At 35.8% G+C, this 25,390-nt stretch overlaps 1 protein-coding gene across 12 annotated transcripts in view; it reads left to right on the top strand.

Annotated features, from left to right (window-relative positions):
- Nucleotides 1-25,390, top strand: part of KCNIP4 (potassium voltage-gated channel interacting protein 4) — a 472,256-nt gene that overhangs the window by 276,771 nt on the left and 170,095 nt on the right. Inside the window, exons 1-2 of one of the 12 annotated variants that reach the window (XM_030011731.2) lie at nucleotides 19,629-19,726; nucleotides 20,529-20,603. The exons of 8 other annotated variants lie outside the window; for them this stretch is intronic. In XM_030011731.2, the coding sequence (XP_029867591.1) occupies nucleotides 20,594-20,603 (10 nt within the window). In that variant the 5' untranslated portion in view covers nucleotides 19,629-19,726; nucleotides 20,529-20,593. Of the gene's footprint in view, nucleotides 1-19,628; nucleotides 19,727-20,197; nucleotides 20,319-20,528; nucleotides 20,604-24,784; nucleotides 24,807-25,390 lie in introns of those variants that run through there. 3 more of the 12 variants (XM_030011749.2, XM_030011742.2, XM_030011769.2) reach the window with 3 other exon arrangements.

Genomic DNA, 25,390 nt, shown 5'->3' with positions numbered 1-25,390 from the left:
GAAAAGCATTCATTTGAGTTCTTTCATTATGTCTCCTGGGGTACTCATTTAAAACCACTGAGTCTAACACAGAGCACAGTGCAATTCATGCCTCCTCCCGTTTCATGCTGAGCTCAGACTTCAGTGACACAAAATGGTTTATCAGCTTGAGGTGAAAGGTAAAATGGTAAATGCCATGAGGAGAAAAGCTTGGTAAGGCAATATTTTCATGTGCTTATTAGTTGGATGTTAAGTTAACTTTATGTATAGGTAGATGGTGAGAGAGGTAGCTGAATTAACCTATCTGTGGTTGCTTTTAGCCATGAGGTTATAGAGAGGGTTACCATCTCTTTGGATGTGGGTCCCAGATTGTTTATATCTTTAGAGACTTCATTAGGAAGTCTTGGTTTCTTCACTCTCTGCTGGCGAACAGGTAAAAATTACATTGTAAGATGTGTAATATACTTTTTATAGTATACCATAGTGTACTGCTTCTACCACATCCAGACACCTGCCCTTGTGCTGTTGCTTTGAATGAGCACATGGTGATAAAGAAACCAACAGTCAAAAAAGCTGTGGAGAGGAGGTGCAATCTCATTGACCACAGTGATGCAGAGGTGGTGAAGCAGAGTTGAGGCAGAGTTGCTACTGCTGTGTTTGGGAATCCAGTAAAGAGATGCATTCAGAAAGAACAATTCTCTGAATTTCATGTAACAGCCTAAATTGCTCAGAATTTCCCCTAGACTGAACCTGAGTTCTTAATCTAAATCCATACTTTATTCAGACAGTGGGAGAGAGGTGAAGCAAGTGATTGTGATCCCAATCACAATATGTCAATCACCCACCACAAAACCACCAAAAAAAGTGGCTTTATAAGAAGCTGTTCTCCGAGAAGGGAGGTAAAGGGCTTGAGTGACAAACAAGCTTTACATGTTGACTTGGTTTCGAATTATCTTCTTTTTTCTCAGATGATGTGAAAAAAGGTTTTGGCTACATTGCATGGGCCAAGCGAAAATTATCTGAAATTTCATGGGAAACAGTTTAAAAACCATTCTTGCTTAATAGAGATGGACATGACAAATCTTTGTGGTTTTGATAAAGGTAATGAATGGTCTAATGCTTTTTCATGCTTGGATTTGAAGTCCTAGCTCTTTGCACTAGGAAATTAAATTGGCTGCAGAGTTTAGATACTTACAAGGCTTAGATTTTGAAATCTCGCAGTTGTCATTAAAGAATGTTGGTATATGGATGTTTGATTAAATTTTAATATTAACAATTAAAAATGAACAATTTGAAATCGATATCTTGATAACTTGGAATGACAACATAAAAATGAAAATAAAGAAAAAAAGGAAGTAAAATGTAATTTTGTGTTTGTTCTAATCATGTACTTTTTTCGCCATTAATGATGGTTTTGGAATAATTAAGTGTATATGTTATGGATATATATTTGTACAAGAAAGCCTGGAGATTTCTGTCTGTAGCAATATATTGGACAATCGCTTCAGTATGTTTTGTAAGCTACTTAATCCAAAGTAGAGTTTTAGAAAACAGTCACAGAGATCACAAAATGTTTTTCTGCATCTTATTTATGTTGTCATAAAGTGAAGTGCATTGACCTCAAGTAAAGCTAAGCCATTTGGGAATATATTCTTTAGCTAGCAATTTCTTTTAATGTTCTATGCTCAAAGCCAAATCAATTTTTGTAATCCCAGACTATGGCTAAATGTGTCCACGTACAAGTGCTGAGATATTTCATTAAGAAAAACATGAGTTTGCAGTCAAAACAAATAAATTATTCATATTTCCGTACTTTGCTAAATAAATTGTTTGATTAACTGAACAAACTGAGTTGTGTTTCTTGCTAGGTACAGATATTATATTATTTGATATGATTTGTGGAAGGAGTCTTACTTTTTTATATACTGATTTGGTATAATTTTCATCTCATAGTTGAGCAAATTTTAAAATTAGCTTAATCTACCATAAAATACTTCTCTATGAAAAGAGGAAATGATTTTCACACTATGGTAATTTGATGTTGTTTATTTTGGAGCCGCTTTTGAAATCTCAATTCATAATGAGCAATAGTTACCCAGTGCCACCACTTAACTGAGGACTGCCTGGCTCAGAGCTCCAAAAGTGAGGCTTGTATTTATATCAGAATTCAAATAGAAATTAAGCAGTCCAGTAAGATCTTAAAGATGCTTGAAACTAGAAATGGTAGGAAACTTATATTTGTTTGTTCTTTTTTGGCAAAATTCTTTGCCACGTTAGGTGAGGCAAAGAATCAAAGCAGGTTTTCACAAGATAACACTGATCAGACAGTTGCTCATGTCTTAAGTACATGCTGGGTAATATATTCTGTTAGATGTGCGTGAACTTCCAAGAGTAACAAGTATACACAGGTAGAGGAAAAAAGGATGTTCACACATAAGCCATCTTTCTGGCTCAGAGGGTACTTTTGCCAGGTAATTCATACTTACGAAGGTCTGAATGCTAACATTAGGAATGTTGTAAATGAGATCTATTAAAGTTCGTACTGGTTGTCATAGTACTAATATACAGATTCAATGAGATCCTTTAAGGTGAAGTTAGAAAACCTGAACTGAACCAAAATTTGCTCTTGCTCCTTAATGACTTTATCTAAAACTACCCCTTTTGCAGATAGTCCATACAATTGGAGGTTTTGTTCAGATTCTGACTCATAATTGTTGTAGCTTCCTTTGTGTATCTATCCTCCTTAGTAACTAGGTAGTTGATCTAGTCTGGACACAACGCCTTTATATTTCAGAAAATGTAGATATTTCAATCTTGTGCAAATCTTCGTTCCTTGAAGTCAGATCATGGCACAACAGAAACCCTGTTGCTTTACATTTTAACTACTTAAATGTTTTCCTTACTCTCTTTCTTTACATTTGACTCTTGCACCACAAACCCTCTACACCATTGCATTTATCTTGCTTTGCCTTCTGTTAAGTGCAAATGTCTTGTTTCTTAGTCAGGCTTCTCTACAACTGCACTAGGTACCTCACTTTTCTCCTCTCATTCTAACTCCTTCTGTGCCATATGGTTTATCCATCAAGAATGAATCTGACAGTTGTCCTCTGTTTTTTAACACTTCTGCAGAACTGTGACTTACAACTTTAAATTCTGTATTTCTGGACCTTTACAGTTCTGAGTTTAGAACTGGGCCACATTACATTACAGAATGAAAAGAAAATTTTACAGTGCTACTTGGCAACCTGGAAAAAAAAGCAACACTCTGAAATACAAGTCAGGTATACCACAAATTCTGACAGCAGAAACTCTATAGGATCCCAAAATAAAATTAGTAATGGTTGTTTTAATAATATGAAAATGAAGTAAAACCTCTTTGATGCCAGTATAATTTCAGTCAGCAGCCTCTGTTAACAAATTACAGTTAAAAAAATAGGATCTACACACTAATATTGTCACACTGCTCACTGTGATGAATACCGTGAAATGGCGATGGAAATTATTGTCTTTGAGCTGTGAAATGTTCTTCAGTTCTAACATTGCACTGTCCCATCATGTCTGGTGAACCTCATAGCATTACATTTTCATCGTTTTTGATTTCTAAGGAATTTTAGGCTCTGCTTTGTGATTTCACAATTTGAGTATTCAAGAAAAAGTGATTTTAGATGTATACATCTATGAATTGGAATGTCATGGTCTGTGAAGGTGGAGTTTTGTTTGTGTAATTCCAGTATTTGTTACTAATTTTGATGGTCTCAGGAATACAGACATACCAATGAAACCAAATCATTGTGATGACTGAGATGGTGATTTAAATGCCATAAAAGATCTTCCTATTCATGTGATATTTACTGTGCTTCCTACAAAATTTTCTGAATTTCCTCTACAAGGTTTTAAATAAAGGAATAATTCCTTTGACCAGCAGAGAGCAGCAATGATATACTTTATAAGGACCTAACTGTGAGTCTGCCCTCACAAAATCCTATTTCAGTTCTAAACTGGCGTAAGAGGTGGATAATACTGTGTATGATTATCATGAACAAGTATTTATGGGAAAAATTCTATTAAAATGAAATCAACAACTGGCAAAATATGACCCCTTTTAATTGCATTCATTTATAGAACCTTTTAACCTAAAATACTTTCTGTTTAATTTCTTCTTTGTCTATATGAAAGTTACAGAGATTTATTACTTAGCCTGATCTATTTTTAAGTCACCCTTATTCTTAGTAGTTAGATGGTTGTGTTCACATTAATCTGAAAATTTGCTGTGGAGTTTCTCTGCTTTTGTTGGACAGTGTCTATATTTTAATTCTTACAGTAAGATTTTAGCCCCATAAAGGTCAATAGTTTTTTCCACTGACTTACGTGAAGTCAGGATTTCACCATTGTTGTGACATATATATTAATAGTTCATTATAAAAAGATTAATAACACAGGGTTAAAAAAATTGTAACAGTGCTTATTTTGGTTTTCCTGCTCTCTGATCACAAGGATACTTGTGCAGTTTTACAGGCTCTGCATAGGAAGGATGAGAACCTCAGTTTTTCCTGTTCTATAGTATCCTAACAATGCCGCTAGAGATTTGTATTCCCTGTTCTGGCTCTGTGGCTCTTGCATGCTTGGTTATGTAGTGGTACTCTAGAATAGATGACAGCCATTCTTTGTTCTCAAGTTTTTTGGCTAACCTTGAAAATTAAAAAAAAAAAAAAAAAAAAGTACACTTTTACATCCCACTTCCTAGTGGGACTATTTTGCAAAGTAGCAAAGAAGCAGCATTAACAATCCCCTGTGCTGTCACTTCTGGAAAGAAAGTGAGATTACTGTTGGTTGACCCAATGTTGTCTATACATTGTGAATATATTAGCATTTTAGTTCAAATCAGGACTGTGGCTCAGGAGTGAATCTTCTGTTCCTGCTACCACATGGAGCACTCTTACTTTCAGAGCAGTATTACTTTCAGAGGACATATAACTATGTCCTGTTTTCGGCTGGGATAGAGATAATTTCCTTTCTAGTAGCTGGTATAGTGTTGTGTCTTGGATTCAGTATGAGAAGAATGTTGATAACGCACTGATGTTTTCAGTTGTTGCTCAGTAGTGTTCGTACTAAGTCAAGGATTTTTCAGCTTCTGATGCCCAGCCAGCAAGAAGGCTGGAGGGGCACAAGAAGTTGGCACAGGACACAGCCAGGGCACCTGACCCAAAGTGGCCAAAGGGATATTCCATACCATGTGACATCATGTCCAGTATATAAACTGGGGGGAGTTGGCCTGGGGGGATCGCTGTTCGGGAGCTAACTGGGCATCGGTCAGTGAGTGGTGCGCAATTGCATTGTGCATCACTTGTATACTACAATCCTTTTATTATTATTGTCATTTTATTATTGTTACTATTATCATTATTAGTTTCTTCCTTTTCTGTTCTATTAAACTGTTCTTATCTCAACCCACGAGTTTTACCTTTTTCCTTCCGATTCTCTCTCTCATCCCACTGGGTGGGGGGGGAGTGAGTGAGCAGCTGCATGGTGCTTAGTTGGTGGCTGGGGTTAAACCGTGACAAACTAGAATATATGTTCCAACAGAGTAAAAACCTTGTGAAACATATGAATATAGGTGTATGTAGGAGCAACATCCCCTTGGCACCAAGTATTCTGCCATTCAGATCCACCCATACTGCACCAGGCCGAGGCCGCTCTGGGTAAGGGAGTTCAGGCTGCTTCATGCTTACAAATGTCAAAGCTTGCGTGGCAGCTAGCTTACACCGCATCACTTCTGTGTTACTGCCTGAATACTGGTGTGCCAGAAACTCTGAGGTCCAAACCAGAAATGCTATTTGAATTTAGGTTGCACCAGGTTTGGGCAGTACTGGAGAGCAAGCATTACAAATTTCTCGTATTCTGAATCCAATGTGAATTGCACTAGCTCTCCCCTTTTTTGAGTGTTAACCTAACTTGTATTTAGTTCCCTTTGCTTCGGTGTTTCTATTGCAAACTAGGAGCAGTTGTGTCACAGAGATTTTATGAAAGTAAATTCGGTCATGTTTATGAAACATTTAGGCCCTATCATGATGAGCTCTGTAAAAAAGCTGATGAGGAAAATATTACTCTCTTCCTTCAGAGCAGGTCTTGAATAGTGTGCAACAAATTAGTTGTGAGACCACAGAGTGGATAAACAGGAGGAAAGAAAATATTAAATAGCTCTTCGTTAAATGAGTACCATCCTTTCTGTAAATATAGTGAAAAAAGGTCTTGAAGGAAAATAATGAAATCATGTAATTAAAGATCATATCAGTGTTCGTATGCCCAAAGCACCTGGCTTAGAGTTCTATGGGAAATTTAGTTCTGGCGTTTCATCACATGAATGCATGATACTGTAACCTGAGTAATATTCTTTTAACAAATTGCTTTACTGGAATGAACTCAAATTAGGAATGGAACAGGTTTAATTTTGATTAAATTATAATTCTCACCCTTTAATTATTTAATTTGATTTAATTATTTGGAGGATTATTTAAAAAATTACAAGAACCACTTCATGTATCAGTTGTTAATTGATCTTATCATTTTATTAAATTAAAGTTATAACTAACTGTCATTTCCATAATTATTGTCACAGCAGTATTTGTATTGAACCAATATTAGATTCTTACTTTGCTAGGTATAATACACTGATAGAATGAGATACAGTCCCGAGTGGGGAGAGATTACTGCCTTTACAAGTAGCAAGGGCAAACTGTAGAAAAGGAGACATTTAAAATGGAGGCTAAATGAAAATATGGGGTGTGTGCAAATGTCACGTTGATTCTGACTATGGATTTCCTTTTATTTAAGTAATTGTATTTCTAGGTGGAGTTTTGTGCAGAAAGACAGCTATATAGAATGTAAAGAAGAAAAAAACCTGAACAAGTATGTGAAAAATAAATGTTGTATAAGGGGAGAAGAGTATGGTGGGCCACCAGACAGAGAATGAATGAAGGAATGGGAGCAGATAGCCCTAAACACAAAGAGAATTAATTTAACAGGGAAGAGGTTATTCTTCAGCCTCTTTTGTAAACTTAACTTTCTGTATGGTTTCAGCATTACTTTCTTGATCCTTCAAGCTTTGATTAACATTTGATTTCAAATTCATTAATACAGAGTGTAAAAATAAATTTCACTTAGAAGGAAAGATTAAATTAAAATCTCCATGTTTGCTACAGTCAGCCATTAGTGCCAGATTCTGCATGTAAATGTTTTTATGCATACACCCAGTGTGATATAAATAACAATAGAAATGAAGGGAGGATCAAACATGAAAGCACACATTTTCACCTTATTTCTCAATTATCTTGTTTCTCAGGCATTGTTTAAACAAATAGGGCTTTTGCCTGTTTCATTTTGGTTTCTGCTTTGCCAGGATGTCCGAGCACCAGGGTTGACTGCTCCTACCTCTGCCTTGGACCGGTTCCATACACAGACCTTGCTACCCTGTACGTTCCCCACCTGATAACTGTCTTGTGGAGACCTCACCAGTGTCTTCTTCAAGCCGCTTTGAACCCCCCCACACCTTTCAGATGGAGCAATTTTGTTGATTATTTTTGTTGATTATTATTTTGACCAAATGAGGAGGTGTTAGGCAGGGAGAAATCAGTGGGCATAAACAGAGATTACTTCAGCACTTTATGCGGTGCGTTACTCAGTATGGATGAAATACTAGATGGTATAGGACTAAAATGAACCTTCTCCACAGCCAGTGTCAAGGCCCTGACTGCCACGGACACCCCCATCTTTTACTTGTTTGTTTGCTTTTTCACCCAGTTGGACACTTTTGAGGTTTAGCCAGAAATAGAAATGTCAGCCTACAATAAGAAGGTGTGTGCTTTGTCTCTGCTTGCAGATACTCTGAAGCAATTGAAACATCTCGCAGACTTCTCTACTCTACTCGTAACTTTTTTTTTCCCTGACCTGAGAGGTCCTTGTGGTCTGAAGACATATTTGAGCTTGGTTTAAAAAAATATGTGATGTCCAAATCTAGGTTCTGATAAATGAAGTCTATGAAGACTGCCCTGAAAGTCAGAAATTCTGTTATTTTGGGTCAAGGATCAATATGCCATTTTGTAGTTGGATTTTTTTTGAAAGACATTCTTGGTTGGTTTGTCTCTGTTTTATTCAAAGTGATATTAACATCAGTATCTTCACTGTCCGTGCAGGGACAGTGCATTACAAACGGAGTTTCTCTAATATTAATTAACATCTTTTTCAAAGGCATTAATAGAAAGAGAACTGAGAATAACCACGATAATATTATGTATCTACTTGCTGAAACAAGTTGCTTATTATAATTCATATCTATATTACCTTTTCCTGTACGCAATTATGTTAGCTAAAATTAATGGTGGATTATATGTTTGTTATTAATTATATATTTGTTAATAAATATAGCTATAATATTGTAAGTAAACTGTTTGGAACTTTCGTACTCTCCATGGGATTGCCCACAAATAAATACTGTTCTTTGTAGATTACCTTTTGCATATATCTGATGAGCAATATATAAAAGAATACTATAAGTATTTTCCTTTTGAATAGCTTATAACTTACTCTTTCTAAGGCTCATACTTTTTCTTAATCTGCCTTCACAAGCTAACTGTGACTTCTGTTTTTATTTCATGTTTTAGTTCCTCCTTGCAGCTCTTCATAACGCAAAAGAATGAGCAAACCACCCTGATTTACTTTAATCTTTAGCCTATTAAATCTTGCACTTGAAGGTCAAATTTAAGCAGAGGCAAATCTATGCTTATTTAATAAACTTTAATTCTACAAATAAAATGTGATTGAAACTAAATTGTAGTAGGATTTCATTTTAGAATTTCTTTCTTCTTCATCTGGTAAATATTGGATGAAGGGAGAATAATGAGAATCTGAAGTTACTTCTTCCCCAGAGTACAGGCATCATTTTCATATGGTTTTGTTAGAATGTTACAAAAAGATACCTGGTAAAAATAGTAAAACTATGAGCTCATAGCAGGAAAATAAAAAGTCAGTGAAGGGTAACAGAAATTATTAGCAATATGGGGAAGCTTTCAGTGTCAAGCAAGATGAGAAGAAACCTATTGGTTGCTCTAACTAAATTTCAAAAAGGGAAACATTGCCAGATTTAACTTTTTAAATCAAGATTTTATTCCTTTCTAGAAAAACTGAATGGGAATTTAAAGTTTAATAAAAAAGAATCGGATGCGATTAGGTGGCCTGTATTATGTGTTAAAACAAACCACAGAATAAGTGATCTTTTTGATTATAAAACTGTGAAAAAAACCCTTAAAACAATAATGCTTCTTAAAGCAATTTCTATCTTAAAGATAGGATATGGGAAGAAAGAATACAGAAAAGTTCAGAGAAGTCTTTGAAAAGCTTTTAAACATTTCTAGTATAAGTATCTAGGAATATGTTTTCCAAGAGGGAGTAAGCCAAAATTAAGTTTGCTAAACTTTACCACATATAAGTTAAGAAAAAAACATTCTTGGCCCAACTATTTATTTCTTAAAGTCAGAGACATCAGTGGGAATCCATTAGGCCAATGTTGAATATTTCTGGGAAAAAAATGCTGAAAGCAATTTTAAAGAAATTTAAGAATAACAATGTTACAAGAAACTTCCACACAATGAAAGAAAGAAAAGATTTTTTTCCCTCTATTACTCTTACAATCTAATGACTCTTATTTTATGGGTGATAATTTACAGGAAAAAATGCAAGTGTTGCTCTGAAAAAATATTTTCCTTTGTGCTATACAAAGCAGACAGCGTGGAGAGCCAACAGGTGTATTAGTGGACAGATCAGGGGCACCTGCTTCCTAATTAATTAAGGCTTCTTCTGAGCTGCACCTGACCTGCAGGTTGTAGCTTGCAGGGTTTTGGTTTAGTGTCTTCAGTGACCCTGGCCCTTTCTGCAGGGGAAAGGTTGGCTTCAGCGAGGCAGAATGGTATCCAGAAGCAGAAAATTTGTTCAAACAAGAAAGGAAAGAGTCTTTCAGTATCAGAGGTGAGTGAAACTGCTGGATTTTTCAGGCTGTAGCTGATGAGGTGGCTGGACCTGAGGCTGGCTGAGTGGCATGGGTAGCAGTCAGTTATCTGGAAAATGGGTGAAATAGGCCTGAATTTTCACTAACAGAGGAAAAGATGAGACTGTACGTCTCTCAAATCTAGTTGCTTAGCTAATATGTATTACATGAGACTGGGAGAGACTAAATCTCCTGTGGGAAAGAAAAGAAGTAATCTCTGTGTTACCTTCTAAAAGAGAAGTTTACCTGTATGTGGTTCAGCTGTTGAGACTGCAGCCATCAGTATGGGATTCCTCTAGGGCCTTGAGCCCTGAGGAAAGGCAGGATTGGAAGTATTTTTCTCTTCAGTGCTTGATGTTGGACTGTTCAGGTAACCCTGGCTCAGCTTAGTGGACCTATCTAAATGTTCAGTGATTCTCTGTGAGGTGTCTTGGTGGATGCAAAGGCAACTGAATTTCCCTTAGAAAGGTTTAAAAAACTTCCCCTGGTCTCAAAGTGCAGCAGATGCTGAATACAAGAGAAACATGGGATTTGGGACTCGGGCTTTAAAAGAAATAGTCTCAGAAGCTTAATCTAGGGAAATAAATTGGGTTATTGTGGCAGAGAAACTGTTTGGTGAAAAGGAAGCAAAGCTAGCGATTAAGAAACAAGGCTGTATAGTGTATTGATGATGGAGCTGTGGGAGGGAGAAGGAATAATTTACAGTGCTGCAGCTGTGTATGTGTGAACTAGAAATACTTCAGGAATTTGTGTCTTTACCTGACTTTTGCAAGAAATTTGTCCTACTATTTACTAGTTCTGAGGGTGAAAACGCTAGTCTTCCTAATGGTATACGCAAACTTAAATGTGCTGCTTCAATGTGTTAAAGTGTCAGAAAATTTGTTTACATGCTCAGGCTGCTATAATTAAATTTAAATCTGCTTAAAAAAGATTTAATTAGAGTAGAGCAAGCCTTTTGCAGACATTTTAATATCTGTTTAAATTGGCTATATTGCTTTGGTTAGTACATAAGTTTATACTTAAGCTATAAACAGATTATGGTTTTTTAAGTTGTCATTTTCAGCCGAGATGTTATCTGGCAGTGTGTATCCTCTCATTATATTGTAATTGCCAAGTAAAAAGTAGATTAAGTAAAGATGTTGTTTCAGAAGCGTTTTAAATACATCTAATGGTATTATCAGTTCCATAAGTACTATATGTGACTGGTCAGCTGGGAGAAGTCATTATACACTGGATTTTAAGAATTTCTCATGTGCTGGCATTGACATAATTTATGTTAAAACTGTTTCAATCATGGATACAAAGCTGGATTTACACAATGAACAAGTTCTTAGAGATCTTATACCTTGTGTCAAATGAAGAGTTAAAACTTGTTTTGCTAGAAGAGTTATCAGATCAAAGGGCTAAAAGAAAGTATATGTTTTTTTTCTGTTCTTGTGAAGAAGATGTGCAAGGTTGACTATCAAGAGTGTACCAAAAAGTTGGCAGTGGTTCTGAGATAGACACCATCTGACAGAGAGAAGTAGCTTCAGAATTCCTAATTTTGGCTGTTTAATTATATATGGAAAAGTTTTTGCTAACGAAGAAGTATGGATTGTGAGGAACAAAGAAAAGACTTCTAGCTCAGATTTTAAAAAAAGAGACTATTTGCAGTGAGAATGTCAGGGACGGTGCTCACACATCACATGCTATGCTATTTATTGCATGTGGAGTTTTAGAATCCCATAAAAAGGTCTTGCCTAGTGGCAAAGTGCATCTAGCTCTCTGAAAACCTGCAGAGATGTGGCACATTCATAGCAAAAAGAAAGAAGAATGATAGTGTGTTATGGAATATGCTAAATCATATAGGATTTGACAACTCAGGCTGGGATGTTAATTTGTACTAGTTCATTGTCTATTTTGAGCAAGTTTCACTCTTCTTTCATGTAATAAAAATCCCCTAATAGAGAAGTAAACATTGTGCAACATCACAACTTAATGTTAGTTTTGGAGCTACATAGTGCCCTTAGGAAAAATCAGATAGCAGTCCTGCTACCTAAGGCTTAGAAAAAGACAGATGTTATGTCAGAAGTTGGAAGGGCACATACCCACTGGTAGACTCTTATATGAGGGCAATGGTGCACTTTCTTCTGGGCTCCCTGTCTTCCCCTGGTTCAGCTGGTATCAGAGCTACAGCTGTGCCTTTCTTCTGAATAAATCCACTTAATCTTCTTGGACAGCCACAGAGGGCTAAGAATAATCTTGCTCTTTAGATTTGACTTTTTTTGGTCAAATACACACATATCCGTCATTATTAAAAATTAATGTCTACAGAAACAATAGTGTTTTAAACTTTAAGAATGGGTAAATAAAGAAGAGTAAAAATAAGTAGTTGTTACAGTTGCAGAGATTTTAAAACTAAATTCTTATTTTACCTTTTAATGAAGAATTACAGATTGGCTCGGGGTGAAACAAATGGAGTCCTACAAAGTTTTTACTGAGTTCTATAGAAATAATGCAAAACCTATAACAAGATGCAAACGTTCATTAGAAGTGGGAGTTTATTACCGCCATGATTTCTTTTTTGTCCAATATTTAACCTAATCACTTGTTGCTTACGTTCATCATTCCCAAGTGCAAAGCCTGTGGCTACGATGGAGGAACTGACTTTGTGACCCCTCATTCTCTCCCAGGGTGAGAAGTGTGTGTATCTCTGGAGAAAACAGGCTGCTGCTTATCATCTGTCATTAAAACTGTTACTCTATTTTAAGTTAGAGTTCATAGCTGAAACTTGTTCTCAGCATGACCGTAGAATATGTATATACACACATACATATTTTATTATTATGAACAAATATATGTAAAGTTACAGTTTTGTGGTTTTTTTCATCAAATTTAACTTGAAGTCTACTTTGCCACTGAAATTGAAAAGAGGAGAGTAGCAGTCCCTGTGAAGAGCAGCATGATAAAGAATAAATTAAAATGGCTATGGCTCATTGATTCTCTTTTAAGAGAGCAAAGATATGTATATTGGAAAATGTAATATATTGCAAAATATTTCTCTCCAGTATATTGGAGACAAAGCTTAGATTCCATGTGAGACCAGAAGAATCTCGACTTTCTCTTTGACTACTCAGCTAGGAATATGATTTCTTTCATGTAGAGAGCAATATATACTTTATATTCTTCTCTCCTTTTTATAATGTAAATTTTTCTGTATGAAAAAGCTGAGATTCCCCCTCCCAATTCTTTCAACTTTCTTGCCATAACTCTTTGGTATAACCATACTTTGACCTTGGAACATCAGAAGTGTGTGGCTGGAGTCAGTGTTAAGAGTCCTATATGCCTTTCTTGCTTAGTTTCAAGGCTGATGGGCAGTGCTTACACAGATGAGCATCAAGAACAATATCTGTTTTTCAGAGTCTTCCTTGCTCACAGTTCACCATTTTCCCTGGTTTACGTGGGTTTTGTTATGCTAGATTAATTTAATAGTTTACACTGTGGGTGGGTTCTCAGTACCTAAGCCAAGTCCCCTTTAATAAAAGGTAAGCCAGTTACTTCTTATACTGCCTTAGACGTGGAAACCTTGTAATTGTTCATTCTTTTTGGAATATCATTTCAAACATTTGAATACTGTTCCATATACCTTTGCCCTTTTTCTCTCCCTAAACCCAGCCCTTTCTCACAGATCAGAGTTTCTAAGCTTATTAATTTTCTTGTTATACTCTCAGCTTGGTCTAATTCTATGTGTGTCTTTATTTGGCTAAAACTTGTCAGCATAATCCAGTGGAGGATTCTCCTGCAGCTCATCACAGTCAAGAGAGCAGGGACAGTTAGTACAATGTATAGTTCAATCTAGTTATCAGAACCTTATCTGCAGTACTGCTGCTCAGCCATTTATTTCCTAGTCTTTTTTTCCCTAAATGTGTGATCTGGTTTTGCAGGATTTTTATTGACACTCTTCAATTAATATGTTAAGTATAAAACTGCCTTGTAGAAGATCTTCCAGTAAAACACTAAGGACTGGGAAGTAACAGATTTTTAAGAATATTTTTGTTTCCAAAACTATGGAACATTCCAAGACACTATTAAACATTTCATTTTATATATATAGATAGATAGATATAGATATAGCTATAAAAGTAAAAATAAAAACAGGTTAGAAAACTAAGAATCAACATTACATGCCAATACTAAAAATATTCTGAGGAAAAAGATCATCCCAAATAATAGCAATAAATCCACCAAGTTAATAAGTTAATGGTTAGTTTTTATTTTCACTTATTTTGATAGTCATTCTGTTATATGTATTTGCAAGCAATTCAAGTAAGAATATGTTTCAATGTATCATAGCATACTTTAATTTATAGGTTTTATTGCACTTGTTTTCAGGGGGTTATTTAGGTATTCTCAGTGACTGTACTGATTTATTTCACTATATATATACCAAAACTCCTCTCTCTGTCAGTCATGTGCTTATATAAGCCGTCTGATCCGAACTCAAGCAACTCTGAAGAATTTGCCTTCTCTACTAGATGTACTGCTCAAACGTCTCTAAAATAAGTCCTCTAGACTCTTCAATGTAGTCTTTTTAAACAGTCAAAAATGTAAGATTTTTTTTTTTAATAATCAACTCTTTCTTATTTTAGCAGAGATAAGTCTGTTATCTTTATTATGCTGCAATATATAAAATGCATAGAGTGACTTAAACGTCACAAGAATTGGTTTTTTTGTTTGTGCTGCAAGGAGCTAGCGTATCCAGGCCCTATGTATGGATAAGGGCCCAATCCGTCAGCTCACCATTCAGCAGTCCCTACTGTTCTCTCTGTTTCTGGCTGTATAATCACATCACTTGTTCTGTGCTAGTTCTATTCCTTATCTGTTCATGTGCTAAACCAGTTCAGTAACCTGCAGAAAACTACCTCAGCATAGAAAGTGATTTTTTTTATCCCCCACCCCCTGCTTTGTGTTGAATAAGTTTACTGTGCAATCAGGCAAGTACTAGAGCTAATAACGGAGAGCAGGCAGGGTCACACAGTGAGAAGAGGGGGAGGAATGGTATTACCCTTTTTGCAGCATTGAACCACTTAATCAGCACTTTTGCAGTGTAGAGACTCTAATTAGCATCTTGAATTTAGATGTCAAATTTGTTGTGACAATGAAGCTAGGCAGTCTTAATACTATCCTACAGATCACTAGTGTATTTTAATTCTGTCTTAATTTTGACTCGGCACATCTATTTCCAAATATAAGGAGAGAGGTTTTGTATTTTGAAAATTGCTTAAACCTTCAGAATGCTTTTTCAAAGGACAATGCCAAAGGAGAAGATCAGATTAGAAAGATGAAGTCATAAACCAAGTGGAAGCTGGCTGTTTTCGCACTGTTCTGCTCTGTAAGAAATTTGGAGCTAATAGTGAGTTTGTCTAAAAATACGCAAATTTGGGGGGAAGCACAAGGACATAGTTAAAAAAGTTAGACTGACATTATAAATATTGCCTAACTGCGAGTGTTATCTGTCTTTTCCACAAGTGGATGCTAGTTTTCTCAGGTAACTAAAATGTATCTTTTCTGCTTCTTGAAATTAGACTTGCAAGTATCTCTGAAATTACTTTTTTGAATTATTCTGTACTAGTAACATGAACAAAAAAGCTATTTATTATAAGGATTTCAAAAGAAACCTGTTTCTTACTGCTTTCTTATTTTTTCATTTAAGGATAGTATGAATAAAATCATTCTCGCCTCCTATTATATGATACATAATGCGGTGTTATAAAAGTGCTTACATTATCAAGAGTTCCCACATAGCAATAAATGAGATGCCACCTCATTTCTGTCGATTTAGCACAGGTAATAAATTTGTAGAGAGAGAAAACTTCAAAGAAAATAACTTACAACAAATAAAGCTAAAAAATATAATCTCAATAAATTGTCTGTCAGCAGTTCAGGATTTACCTAGATTATGCAAGTTATTTCTTCTTGTGCTACCTTTTATTAAGCTATTCGAAAAGGGTCTATACTTTGAAAGTAGCTGCATTGGCTTTTTAATGTGCATTATTACTATATTCAGCAGAAGGATGAATAGATCAAATTTCTGTCAATAATTCTCAAATTTCCGATTGAACATAATCTCTCAATGTTATGCTCACTTATTTCTTGGGGCAACCCATTACGAGGTTAGTAAAGGAAATTTCACAATTTTCCCCCCTCTGTTTCTTTAACATTGAACACATAATTAGTAGAAATGGATGATTAAATATGTCTTTCAGTCCTGGTTTTAACTTTGTTTTGATTTAGGAATATAGGGGCTATTATAGGGGTTAATGTCAAAGATTCATCTTGCTTTGAATCCACTCTTTGTGAGTGGCCTTGACAATGTTTAAGGAAGGTGTGAAAGAACATAAAAATCACGTTACTGGCACTTACCCAGTATTCCAGTCCCAAACAATGTGTATCTTGGGGACTTCTAAAGTCAGAAGATATCACCTCTCTGCATTTAATATGTCTGCAGGGATTTTTTTTTTTCTTATGTTCTTTGTCTTGTAACTTTCTATCTGTATGACTGTCTCTTGGCAAGGAGTTCCACAACATAACTAACTAATGCGTGACGAAGTACAATGTTCTGTTTGTTTTGAACTTTTTACCAGTTTAGCACACAAAGCTTCATAACCAGTTTCATGGGCTTCACTGCTCTTTTCATTTGTTTTTTTTTGTTTTAAAAACCTAAATATTGCTGCCAGTGAATCTTAAGTTTCCAATTCAACCCATTTTTCCAGTGGGAAGGATGTTCATATGGAAAATACCTAGAAGCGCTACACTTCAAACTTGTGCTAATGAGTACTTTCTAACAAAACGTTCTCTCTACAACCATCGGGAGTGTAAGTCCACTGTCAATTTCTGTTGAGAACTCTGGTTCTTGGGTCTGACAAGTATTGTAATCGCCATAATGAAATCTAAGTTTTAGGCATATATTACTCCTTTGAAAGATGTATGAACAATCTGTTAACACTGAAAACTAAGCTTGCTCACTAGGGGGTTGCAGACTGCCAAAGACCTTATACCTTCAAAACTGTGTTTAGAAGTCTTTGTTCTGACAGTTCTTTATTTCTTTTTAACAAACAAACAAGATTTTAAGGAAAAGCTAACGGTTTCAAATACTGCCTTTTGAGTCTCCAAATGTTTTCCATAGCTTAGATGTTTTTTAGATCAGAAAGAAATGAATCTATTTCATGTTCTGAGAAATGTCTAGAGTGGTTTTTGTTTGCTTTCTTGCAAAGTCAGAAGCATTACAGACTGTGCAAGCACACAATAGCTAAAACAACTAGATATACTGCAACTTTTATTGAAAACTGAAGTAAAAGAGTCTAGGAGTTGATTTCCTATGTATTTTTTATTTTGCTGAATATTCCAACTCCTGCTTTGAAGACACTCTGCAAAATATCTTCAGAGCTATCCTTCAGGAAGGAAGGCTTATCTTTTGTGTCATGACCATATAACGTTTGAGTGACTGGGGAGCAAGTCTAATGTGACCTCTACTGTATTATTCTGCTTTTATAATCCTTTCACTGTTTCCTTCTGTTTTCTACAAGTTTTTTAATCTGCATACATTTCTCACCATGACTGAATTTTCCAGGGTTATGTGTGGCAAAGTTAGAGGTAGGTGAGTTTGACCTACACAGCTGTGCTGCCATAAGTCGTTACCATGGAATCTGTTATGCTGGAAAAATTGTTTTTGTGCTGTTTCACTTGGGAAGTGAACTGTGACTGGGATTGCCCATTCTAGCAGAACTGAAGCACTGCAACTGCCCCGCTGCGGCTGGTTTAGCAGCGCTTTGTCCATGCTGTGCATTGCACAGCTGCATGAGTGAAACCGTTTTGGTAGGTCAAGTATAACATCTAAATTGTAAACTCTTTGGACCAGAAATCATGCCCACCTCCCTCCTTCCTCTTCTTGCCTAAACATACACTTTTTTTTCCTCAATAGTCCCTGTAAACCTTTGAGTTACCTACTGCTGCCACTAATGTTAGTGAGACCGAGGAATCCCTACTGAAAAAGCTGAGAACGTGAACCAAAGGAAATGGCATCTTACAACACAGTCTGCTTAGTGAAATACTACTTTTACTGGCAATGGATGGTAGAATTCAAGACCCCAGAATAATATGTCTTACGTTACAACAAACTTAAATGTAGATGATGTCCTGTGGCTATTTCCCTGGATTCTTTTTTAATTTTTTTTTTTTAATTCTGTACAAAACCAAGGCAGCCCTCAATAGCCACTGCATGCATTTATTGCAACATTCATGAAGCTACTGAGAAGAAATAAATAGTGCTGCTACCTGGTTAACCCTTGAGGTTACTTCAGAACTCCTATAACTTGAGTGTGTCAGGGCAGGGGTCCATCAAGGGTATCACCTGGTTCATTTAGGGTTTGGGGTTGTTTTTATGGGCAAGAGTGTCTTCAGTGTTACAACCAACTATGGAAATGTAGGCACACAGTTTATGTTGCACCTTGAATACCTCTCCGAAACCTCAAAACTGACATCGGGAAGTCATTAATTGCCATCAAGGTTAAAGAAGGATTACTGGAATCTGACATATTAGACTGCAAGAGTAGTTTATTTGTCACCCCAGGCAAGGTCCTTGCACGTGCTTAGTGTTGCAGTGTACGAGGGGAAGCAAGAATACTCACTCCTGAGCAGATATTTGAGGAGAGAGTGCTGAAGTGCTGATCTGGAATAGCTATTTTTGGTGCTTTAAGACCAGCTAAATTGATTTCACTGCTTGCTCTGGGAAACCTCTCTTGAGCAAAAGAATCAGAAGGGCTATTTGGGTTCTTTACCACTTAGGTCAGGATTACTGTTCTGGCTAGAGTACCATCTGGGGTTTTAGATTAAAGGAAAACAGTGCCTCAATTTTCTGATACTGAATTAACATTATGTAATTAATTTGTCTGTCGACCCCAAGATTGATTTATAATGTGTTGTGTTAATTTAGGATGTAAAATAATACTTTATTAATACGTTGATTTATCAAGTAATTCTCCTATTGTGACCTTTATTATTCAATTTTAATTAGTTTATAATAATTTTTATAGTAGCTTTTTTAATGTTGATATTTGCTTGCTCATTAATTTTCAGAAAATCCATTAAGACAAAACTGATTTATTATTGCTGATTGCAAAATAGGTCAGTAACTTCAAAAATTTAAAACAATAAATTCAAGAAAATTCTAATTGACCTCAAAAGGCTTTGTGCCTGGAGATTTTAACAAGGGAAAAAATCCCCCACGTCTCACTTTAGCCTCTTCCCACTTCTAAATAGGACATTTTAACTTAACTGATGTTAAGGATATAGTAACATCAGATATACTCCCAATCATAAGTACTGTAATGTTATATGTGAAAATCTTGGAATTGATAAATAATTCTTCTCAATTATTTAAATAGTTGATCCTTGTCTGATTAATCTGAAATATTAAAGATTCCCTAAGGCTGTGATTTTAGTTTAATTGTCTCTTTTCTGTCCCTGTGCCACTGTTTTATTGACTCATTTGAAGTATTCAAGAGATTAGTGGGGCATAATTTTTTACATCACAGAAATATCCTGGTTTGACCTTATTCAGAGATTATTATGTCTTCCTACCTCTATACAGCATAGTCCATAAAATTTCCCTTGCAAGTCTTGCATGCTTTATCTTCAGGCTTATTGACTCTACTACAGTAAGAACTTCTCAAGGTAAAAGATTTCTCCTTGTCTTAATTTTTTTAAAGCTTACAGATTGCTTTTCATTTCCTTGGGTTTTTTTGGGTTTTTTGGGTTTTTGTTTTGGTTTTTTTTTTTTTTTTTTTTGGTAGGTAAAAACCCAGTCATTCTGAAAACGTTTGAATAGGTACCCATAACACTTTCTACTCTTCCTTGACTTTCCCATGCTGTAGTTTCTACCAAATTTTAATAATTTCTCCGTGGTGATAAGCTCAATTAACTAATGAAAACATATGTATGAGCACCTTATGAGTCACTGTCAAGCTCATGCAATATTGATATTCTGATTGTATCATTCCAAAAAGCTTAGAAGGCTAAGCCCTTGAAAATAATTTATTTTACAACTATTTATTCAAAAGCTGTCTGAATTGTGGTTTATATTAATAATGATGCAAGGAATAAAATCAACCTGTTTATCACAATCCATTGTTCCTAATGTTGCAGTTGTTACAGATTGATGTGTTTACTTATTGGAACTTGCTCCAGAGTGGGAAGCATCACCCTCCAACATGTTTGGCTTTCTCCTTTGTCATCCATTCTTTGTCATCCATTCTCATGTAGTATGGTAGGATGAATATCTGTATTATGGGATGTCATAGACTGTGTATGTATGGTGACAAAACTTGTGCAGCATGACAATACAGTGCCTCCAAATACAGTTTAACCTGGAAGCTGAAAAATGCAGTGAAAAAAAAAAAAGGGGGGGGGGGTGATGCCATACTTCAACCTTTAATAATGACATATGTTTTCTGATTCTTCTTTTCTATGTGTAAAGTGATAGTCTCCATTAACAATGGATCCGATTCTTCTAGTCCATGCTTCCCAGTTTTGACAAATCATATGAAAACCTGTAAGGAAAATACTTTTTTTTTTTTTTCCCCCTCATTTTCCACAAAATTAAAAGTATGTAGCCACATCAGATTTTGTTCATGCACTTGTTTGATTACAAAACAAGGGGAAAGGGAAAGAATAGAAAAGGAAAAGAATAAAAAAAAACCCCAACCTGCTTATGACTAACTAGACTAGGTAAAAATACAATATAAAATCAAAATCAATACTATCAGGTTTTGAGAACAAATTTAGAACTTGTTTTAGAGCTATTTATTCTGTATTTTCTTGTATGAAATCTTGCTAGTTTACTCTCTTTAGTGTATTTCTTCTGCTTTTGTTTCTATGTTTCTCCTTTAATGCTTTGCCTACAATGTCCTGTTCTAGTCTCCATTCTCTTAATATAACACTTCCTGTTTCTGAATGCTTAATCTGCTAATCAAAGTGCTTGCTCTTTCTCTGTCCAGCATATGTGGTTTAAGCTGTGATCATACATAAAATATTTTTTCCCTGTTTTTGTGTAAATTTCTCAGTGGCCATTTCCTTAGTCTCTTCTTTCAATGATCTGACTGATGTTCACATACGGGACTGTTTTCTTTCTCGGGGAAAAAGTTTTAACTTAAGCCTTCTGTGAGCCATCGTATACTGAAAATCTAACTAGTTGCTTTGCCATAAATCTGAAGAGTACTTAGCACCCAGATCAGTTGGAGGAGCAGTAGATATTGCAAAGTGATATTTGTTGGTTGATTACTGTTAAACAGTCATTTTTATATCACTGTCTTTAAAAAAAAAAAAAAAAATCCATAAATATGTTATTTTTTTGCCTTACCTAATGATGGTTTGTTGATTTTTTTTTTTCCCATTATTGGGTAAAAATGCATTATAACTAAAGATTGTAGCAAAATTTCAAAAAAGGAGCTCCTTTCCAGAACAATGGGGTGGGGTCTTTTTCTGCCTAATTGTTTCAGAAACTTCCATTCTGAAGATGCAGTTCTAAAATTTTGTAGTTCTCATTTTCACCTCTTGCTTAGTTTAGAGTATTATTTAATTCCACTGAGATTATTGGATCCGGATCAGATGAAGTTTTAACCTCTTACCATATTAAGAATGAAAAAATAATAGCTTTATTTCCTAGGATTTCCTTGTGCCATAATCCGGTACGTGCAATTCTGATCTACTGGTCAATTCGTTATAGATACTACAATAGATGCGGGTCTTGAGAATGGGCCTTTATCAGAAGAGAGGTTGATGAGTTTGTTCAAGTAGGGAATATATAGATGGAGAAAGTGTAGCAGGGAGAAAAATACCAAAGAGAGAAAAGCGGTTTATTGGTCAAGATGGGCTTCAAAATTGAGTGAAGATAGCAGCTGAGATGATAGACTGTTAGATAGAGCATTAACTATGTGATAGACAGCACTGTTTCAAGTAAGTGCAAATTTCTTGGATAACGAGTCAACAACAGAAGGTAACTGATAAGTTTTAGGTAGATCCCAAAGTGTACACAAAGAAGCTGATGTTTAAGGATTTTTCTAGATAAAAGCTCAAATCTCCGTTCTGAAGGCTTGCCAACAGCTGCTCTTCAACCATGAACTAAAGTACACTGGTCACTGGTACAAAGAACTGGAGGCTAAGCCACTTTGACTTTGGTCACATCTTGGGTCCCAGGCTTGATGCAAATCAGACAGACACACAAATAACACCTCACTTATGCTTACTTGAAAACAAAGATCTTTTTCTTCCTTTTGAAGAGAGATCAGTGGGTTTTGCTTGCTTGTTTTTTCAAATGAGTGATGCTCATTTTACTTCTCTGGTTTTTTTTTTCCACATGAGCATATCAGTGTTTTCCCCCCACGTTGTCCTAACACTTTGGAAGAACATCCAGAAATACCTACAATGTTATTGTTGTCTTTCTGGTTTATGATTTCTTTATTCATAACTTCCTCTGAAACTGCTCCCCTGCCCCATGTTGACGATCAGCAGTATGCTAGGGCATTTTCTATCATTCCTGTCAAAACTGTCCCACAGTTCCGGTGCCTATTTGCCCGCAACCCATTGACTCCTCCGAATAACCCAGAGACCTCCTCTTCTCTAGACACTGTGCGAAGGACTAAGCTTGCCTGTTGTTATAGCACGTCCTATGTACCAGGGAAGCAGGGATAACTCTTCAAAGCATACTTGTTTAAGTTACTTCACGCTGTTGACTGCTTGAATAGCAGCTGCGAATGAGGATGATGCCAGTCATCTTCTGCTGAGTCACCTCGTGTTCTTGGTCTCCTTCAGCTGTGCTTGTGCCCTGTCAGAGGGGCAGCGGGACAGCAGAGACTGCCTGGCAGCAGTCTCAGACCCTTCCTGTGGGGTCCTGCTGCCCTGTGCTTACCACACCAATGGCCAACATCTGGTCCTTGCAGCTGGAGAACAAGAATGCTTAAACTCAGTTTTCTGAAGTGGTAGCTGTTTAAGAAAAGTAGTTGTCTTTTGGAGGAGATGGAGAGTAAAGAAAAGTGATGCCCAGGATATGCATGATGAACGTGGACTGAATGAAATATTTTCCCAAATGACTACAGTTGAATGCGGATTTTGGTATCTGTCGCTATAGTATCTATATTAGCGTCAGTCCAAGAGAAGGAAGATTACATAGGAAAGTGTGAACCTTGCACTGAAGCTTTCCTGCTTTTTTCCTTAGCTTAGTGGACACTAAACATGTTTTGGGGTAGAACAGACTTTTCTCATACCTGCTCAGAACTTGGAGGAAAATGCCAAGGATACCTGTGAACTTCACCAGGCCGTGATGAGCTATTGTATATTTTAATGACTAAAAAAAAGAGGCAATAATTAACATGGTGGGAAAAAATAAGTGATTAATAATTCTACCAAGCCACCTAAAGGTTACCTTACAAATATATATAAAAATCAGAAGAAATAGGAGACTAAGATCTGTACAGACATGGACTGATTAATAGCACAACAAAAATCAGGTTTCCTTTTTCTTGAAATGTTACCTCTCTCTTTTAAAAAAGATGACCTAATTATTAATCAGAGTTGAGTTGTTCTGTTTTTTCTTTCCCTTTATCATAAGGGAACACTGATACATCCATTCTACCTCTGTTTATTATTCTATTTTTGGAATCTGAGACAAAATATTCATAACTTCCTCCAGTGCTAGTTCTCAAATAACTGCTGTTTAGTAATGTAAAAAAGTTTCCATTTGCCCTTCACAACTCAGTGAGCTGTAAACACCGAAGTAATTGAGCTATCCACACCCTGGTCTGCAGGTGATATGAGTGATGTATTTTATTAGCATTTAATTAAATTGCAAATGTTATGCTAAACTGAAATTGCTGGCAAAAGTTGAATAGCTGGATTAAATTACACCCTTGTTTAAAAGCAATGAATTAAAAGATTGTTGAGTAATCTGGAGAAAATATATTATTCTTCAGCTCTCTTGAAGCAATTAACCTATGCTCTGCTGCTTTTAAAAAAATTAAAAAAATATCCCTCAGCAAACATGCAGAAGTTTGAAGCTGTTGCAACATTAATTTCACAGCTTCCTAGTTTAGGTTAATGACTTCTGATTATAACAATGAAGATTAAATGGATCTCATTCATTCTGTAGTAGTAAAGAGATAATATACACTTGCAACAATTGCACATGACTAAAATTAAATTTTATATTGTTGCATTAAGATCCAGGGAGGGGTGTAATAACTTCAGTTTATGAAAAAGTTGATTCTATTTCAGTTTGGGGAACACTGAATGATTTGACTTATTCCCATTTCCGTATTTGGATGTGTGCCTTAAGAAGTTTAATTATGCAAAAGCCATTTGATATGACTTTGTTTAGAACTAAATATTTCCAGTTAAAATTTATAGCTATCAATAGAAGATGCTGGCTACTGCAGGGAATGCTACAGCCAACTGGAAAGAGGAGGAGTATTCTGATGAGAAATGGGAGGCAGGAGGGCTCCAACATCACATTTTTCATTTGAGGGAGGTAACAAAAAAATGTGGAAAAATTGTATTTTTCCGGTTGCAAAATAAGAAGGAGCTAAAGGCTGGGAGGGGAATTGGGTTTCCATCCAGAATTCTTTTTCTTTTCTAGGATTAGAAACAAAACCAACAAAAAAATAAAAAGTGTCCACTTGAAAGTGTAGTAGGGGGGAATCAAACAACTTCTGCAAATGCCTTCATTCAGCTCTTCTAAGCTGAAAGCCTGGACTCAGTTTCTGTAGGTATTGTTTCCCAAATATTAAGTTAGCCATCTGAGGATTTTTTTTTTTTTTTTTAAATCGGTATGACACCCCACTGAACATAATTTTAAATTAAAACATTTTCTTTAGTGTTTTATCTTTTTATTAAAGCTCTTTCTTAAGTTAAAAAGAAATAAGGCAAGGGCATGCTTATTGGACAAAGCCAATGTTCGGTTTCTAAATGGCACTGAAAGTGAGGAAATTGCAATTTCATCTTTGTAATTGTGTATTTTAAGTTGGTTTAAGATGTTCAGTCTTTAATTTCATACTGAGCTCTCTGGATAACTCAGAGTGATTCTTTTGTTGTTGTTTAAGTCCTCTGAATATTCATGGACTCACATGACTTGTAACTGATACTAATGAGGAATACTAGGTATTCTGCACACATGCAAATGAAGGCCTAGCAACAAAAAAAGGAAGTGCTTTGTCTTTTCTTGTTCTAAACATGAATCCTTTTTAAAGAAGTCTGATTGTTCAGACCTGAATGCTGAGCACTTCTGAAAACCAACTCCTTAATGCTGTTTATATCTGGAGAAGAAGAAATTTGTGGGACTCCAAATAA

Source organism: Aquila chrysaetos, chromosome 1 (genome assembly GCF_900496995.4).
Source record: "Aquila chrysaetos chrysaetos chromosome 1, bAquChr1.4, whole genome shotgun sequence".
Taxonomy (NCBI): Eukaryota; Metazoa; Chordata; class Aves; order Accipitriformes; family Accipitridae; genus Aquila; species Aquila chrysaetos.
The sequence above is the reverse complement of the archived record's forward strand: the minus strand, read 5'-3'. Positions and strand labels throughout refer to the sequence as shown.